Raw genomic sequence first — 4616 nt, forward strand, 5'->3', positions numbered from 1 at the left:
CTTTATTTACAGAAAGAGGCAGCAAGCTGGATTTAGCCTGTGTGCTATAGGTTGTCCCATGGGCCTGACAGATTCATATTCTGCCTGGTTGATCAAAAGTAGCATTAGGCTCCATAAGTGCAAAATAAGTGTAGCTATTTAATTAAGTAAGTTCAGGCTTTGGACCAGATTTATCACTTGGAGCCAAGGTCTTTATTTGTATACCAGATTGTATAGACCTTCCATCATTCGCTTTGTACTGTCCTTAATTTCCCGAGTTGACCAATGACCTTCACAGTGCCAAAAACCAGACCTTTCCTTATTGGATGTACCTGCTGGCTTTTCTAATTATGTTTTTCCTGGAAGACTTGTTATCCTTTTGTTTTTATGACATCACTCTATTCTGGATATATTTTCACTTTTCTCATCATGTCTATTCACTTCTTTGTGATGTTACCTCTACTTGGAAACCCTTGCCCTCTTACCTGGTAATATTATCATCACTCTTCAAGACTCAGTTCAGCCTTTTCTTGATATCTCCTCCAATATGCCTTAATTAAAATTTTTTCTCGAACACAGTGTTATTTTGGTGTTCCATAGTCATCTACACAATTTTTAAACTATATTACACTGAATTTTTCTACGTTATCTGGGATAAATGCTGAAATTTTTTTTACTTAATTCATTATTTGTCGCTTACTTTTTTAATATATTTTTGGTGTATATTTGACACAATAAATACTCTACGATATTAACTGATTCTCTTTTACTGATTTCAGTGATGGTGTGTTAATCACTGAGATATGAAATTATTGTAGGATGGTTTGGGTGGGAGAATAAGTGCAAAATGTCTAGATTTGGACATGTTGAGTAAAGAAATAGGATCTCCTAGTAGAAATAGCCAGTTGGGATCTCTATTTAGGCATTTGGAAAAATAGCTTTGCTAATTGATCTTCATATTTCCAATGCCTATCATTACATTGACACTGGTATATATGGAAGAAGATTTTGTTAACTATTGTGATAATTGCGTTTCATTCATTATCTCAATCTTACTCTGACACTATAAAGTATAAAAGCTATTTTACACATTTAATCAAAGATGAAACTCAAAATTTACAAAGTTAAAAATGAAACTCACCCTGCTATTAGTGATGAAAGCAGTATTTGAACTTGACTTTTCTCTCCCCAGAACTCTAGTTCTAAAATATCTGACAGAGCCATTCAAGATATACTCATTTAATAAATAGAAGAACTACATATTGTATGGAAACACAACTAGTTGTGATATAAGACATATAAAAGTTAATACATATATGGTCATCAACAAACCAGAATATGACTATAGCAGAAATTCATAAAAAGCCAAAGATTTGAGGAGCTAACTCATTTGAAAACACACAGATGTCCATTAAATATTTGAAAATTATATGCCAACCTTGGTCCAAAATCAACAATTTCCAACTCAGTGAACCCTCATCCCAGGAAATGATCTAAAAATAAAAGGATGTTTTGCACAGAGTATTTATAGATATGCCCAAAGTAGTTTCCTTTGTGATCCATGAATAATAAATTCATATTCTTAATTAAGAAGTGAATTATTTTCAGTTGCATCACTTAAGGGAAGTGATCAAAAAATTCATATCCTCTGAAGCTAACAGAAAGGGAACTGCGTTTAGATAAGCGGGATGGTCAGCGTCTTCCAGTTTTACTCAAGTCTGGAAATCATAGTCATAATGTCCCTTGGCTGCACCGATTGGACTTTTCTCTGGTAAAATAGAAGCAGTTCTTGCTTGCAGGTTTGCCAAAATCTTATAATGAAATTTATAAGGTATGAGGAGTTTGAAGGAGACTCAAAAAATCTACCAAAATATCTAAAAGAAGAAGAGATACAGGGGTATAAAATATAAAATATTTAGAGAAATAAGTTATAACATTCTTAAAGTGAATAATTAGTGAAAGACTGCTCTCATAGTGGACAATGTAGCATGGTACAGAGCATATATTCTAAAGCCAAAATCCCTGGGTTCAACTTCGACATGGCCACTTCCTAGCTGAGTTACCTTGTGCAACTTATATAACCCCTCTGAGTCTCGGTTTCCTCATTGATAAAATGAGAATAATAATAGCATCTATCTCACAGTATAGTTCTGTGGACTAAAGGAATAAATACATGTAAGAGGCTTAGTAAACAGACAAACACACACTGATCACTATTTGAATGTTAACTATTATTATTACTCTTATAATAAGTAAAAAAAACCCCTCAAAATAGTGGTTTTTTACTCCAGAATTTTTAAACAGAGCATATAACAATTCAAAATGAAAAAAATGCCTGTCTTTATAAACTGCATTGTCCAAAACATTGAGAAGTTTTAAATTGTTTCAATAATTAGCACACTCATTTCAGATTTGTAGATATCACAAAGTAATATTGATTAATATAGAATATGAAATAATGTCAGTAATAAATAACAATTATTGCCAACATTTAATGAAAGCTTCCCACGAAGAGGCATTACTTTATTTCTAAGGAAAGAAAGAGAGAATATAAAAAATTGAAAATAGAAAGAAAAAACAAATAAATGTGCAGCAACAAATATCCCTGCAAAAAGGCACAGCTGAATTGAGAAGCGGCATGTTGGGAACAAGGTTGCACCTATTGTTAATGAAACTTGACTTCCAAAAACAGATTCTATCAACATGTGTTTGTATTTAAATATTTTAATTTTCAGAAATTTCCTTGTTTGGGAAGAAGAGACCAACCACTCGGTCACGAATCTGCTTGGTCTTGACACCATACACCAGGGGATTGACTGTGGGAGGCACCAGAAGGTAAAAACTTGCAAAAATTATATGGACGCTTGGAGGTACCTTCTTGCCAATGCGGTGAGTTAGGAAGCTAAACAGTGCAGGTGTGTAGGAGACAAGTATAGTGCAGACATGGGCAGCACAGGTGCTCAGTGCTTTAGAGCGGGCATTCTGGGAGGAGAGCCGGAAGACTGACTGGAGGATTTTGATATAGGATGTGGCTATGAGCCCTAGGTCCAATACCATCACCGAAAGGGCTACAGAGATTCCATATGCTCTGTTAATGAGGGTGTTGGCACTGGCTAACTTCACAACAGCCATGTGCTCACAATAGGCATGATTAATGACATGTTTGGTGTAATATGGTAGCCTCTTAATGAGAAGAGGACAGGGCAGAACCATAAGTATAGCTCGGATCGTGCCAGCTAGACCCATTTTAATGACCATTGTTGTTGTCAGGACGGTGGTATAACGCAGTGGAATGCAAATAGCTACATAGCGGTCAAAGGCCATGGCAACTAGGAGGGCTGATTCAATTATGCAAAATGTGTGGATGAAATACATTTGTGCTAGGCAGATATTAAAGTCAAACCTGTGAGCATCCAACCAGAAGATGCCAAGCATCTTGGGGGCTGTGGAAGAGGCAAGAGCCATGTCATTCATTGCCAGCATGCAAAGGAAGAAATACATAGGCTGGTGTAGGCTTGGCTCTAATTTGATGGTAATGGTGATTACACTGTTCCCCAGCAGGGTCAGGACAAACAGGAGGCACACAGGCAAGCCAATCCAGCAGTGAAAATCTTGCAAACCAGGAATACCAACCAGGAAGAAAGATGAAATGTAGTGATGCGTAGAATTGTCTGCCATGTTAAAACCAGTAAGTTGCACGCTCAGAGACAAAGTAGCCAGTCAAATCCCCTATGGGCAAAAGCAGGATGACAGAGTGATTTTTCTGTGGCCCTGCATGTGGGGATTCAGACAATTTAATAGCCCACTTGAAGGGCCGGCTCCTTCTAAACCTCTGTCAATCATCAGGTAAGCCGCTTCAACATTCTTAGTTTCAGCATCTTCACCTGCAAATGAGAAGACTGAGTTCATTTATTTAAGATTTTTTTTCTGAGTTTTGAAATTTTGTGAAATTCTGCTCTGTAATATTTATTTCCTAGTAGAGGATCAGTTAATAGTATAATAACCTCATCATTGTGTTAAAGCCAGTGTTGAATTTGTGCTAAAAATAGTTTTAGAAAAATAGTCAAGTTGTCTTTTCAAGGAAACTGGGATCAAGTAAGGATATACATGCATCAATACACTCACAATAATTAACAAGTATTTCAAAACACTATCATTATTTTAATAATACTCATATCCATAGACAGCATAACAAAGTCATCAGGAACTCAGAATAAGATCTCCTAATCCTAAAACACAAGTACAAAGCTCCTAAAAATTAAAAACAAATGCCTTATCATTAACAAATGTCAAATTTGTACTTATTTTAGATTGGCTCCTTAAGAAAATCTAAAGATGGACAGCATAACACAACCATACAAACAGAAAAAGATATGGAAGATTTTATTTCTTCAAGCTATCAAATGATTTAAAGTTGTTGCAAATAAGCACATCAGTTGCTAACAAGCTCAGTCTATTTTCTGCAAAGCCATGACTCCCTGCTGCAGACAGCCCTACCTCTGGTTCTGGCATCCATCTTGGCTAATGATGGTGAAGAGCAAAGTAAGTACAATTCAGTTCTTTTGTTTTTAAGAGCAAGAGTAGTTTCTCATGACTCTTGTTGTGAGCACCACCTTTAACTTTGATAACTGACTTCT

At 35.9% G+C, this 4616-nt stretch overlaps 1 protein-coding gene across 2 annotated transcripts; it reads right to left on the bottom strand.

Moving 5' to 3' along the window:
• Positions 1-2683: 2683 nt before the first annotated feature.
• On the bottom strand, positions 2684-4616 carry OR52AE13 (olfactory receptor family 52 subfamily AE member 13). 2 transcript variants are annotated; one of them, XM_003365424.3, is made up of 2 exons: positions 4477-4616; positions 2684-3863 (listed from the first exon to the last, which is right to left on the bottom strand). In XM_003365424.3, the coding sequence occupies exon 2, from the start codon at positions 3655-3657 to the stop codon at positions 2704-2706; it is 954 nt and encodes a 317-aa protein (XP_003365472.1). In that variant the 5' UTR covers positions 3658-3863; positions 4477-4616; the 3' UTR covers positions 2684-2703. The 2 variants fall into 2 exon arrangements, with proteins under 2 accessions (XP_003365472.1, NP_001378642.1); NM_001391713.1 differs by lacking the exon at positions 4477-4616 and having other exon boundaries at positions 2704-3657.

This window comes from Equus caballus, chromosome 7 (genome assembly GCF_041296265.1).
Source record: "Equus caballus isolate H_3958 breed thoroughbred chromosome 7, TB-T2T, whole genome shotgun sequence".
Classification (NCBI taxonomy): domain Eukaryota; kingdom Metazoa; phylum Chordata; class Mammalia; order Perissodactyla; family Equidae; genus Equus; species Equus caballus.

Bases quoted from the DNA above. Each gene is read 5' to 3' on its own strand.
- OR52AE13 (XM_003365424.3), bottom strand. From the start codon at position 3,657: ATGGCAGACAATTCTACGCATCACTACATTTCATCTTTCTTCCTGGTT.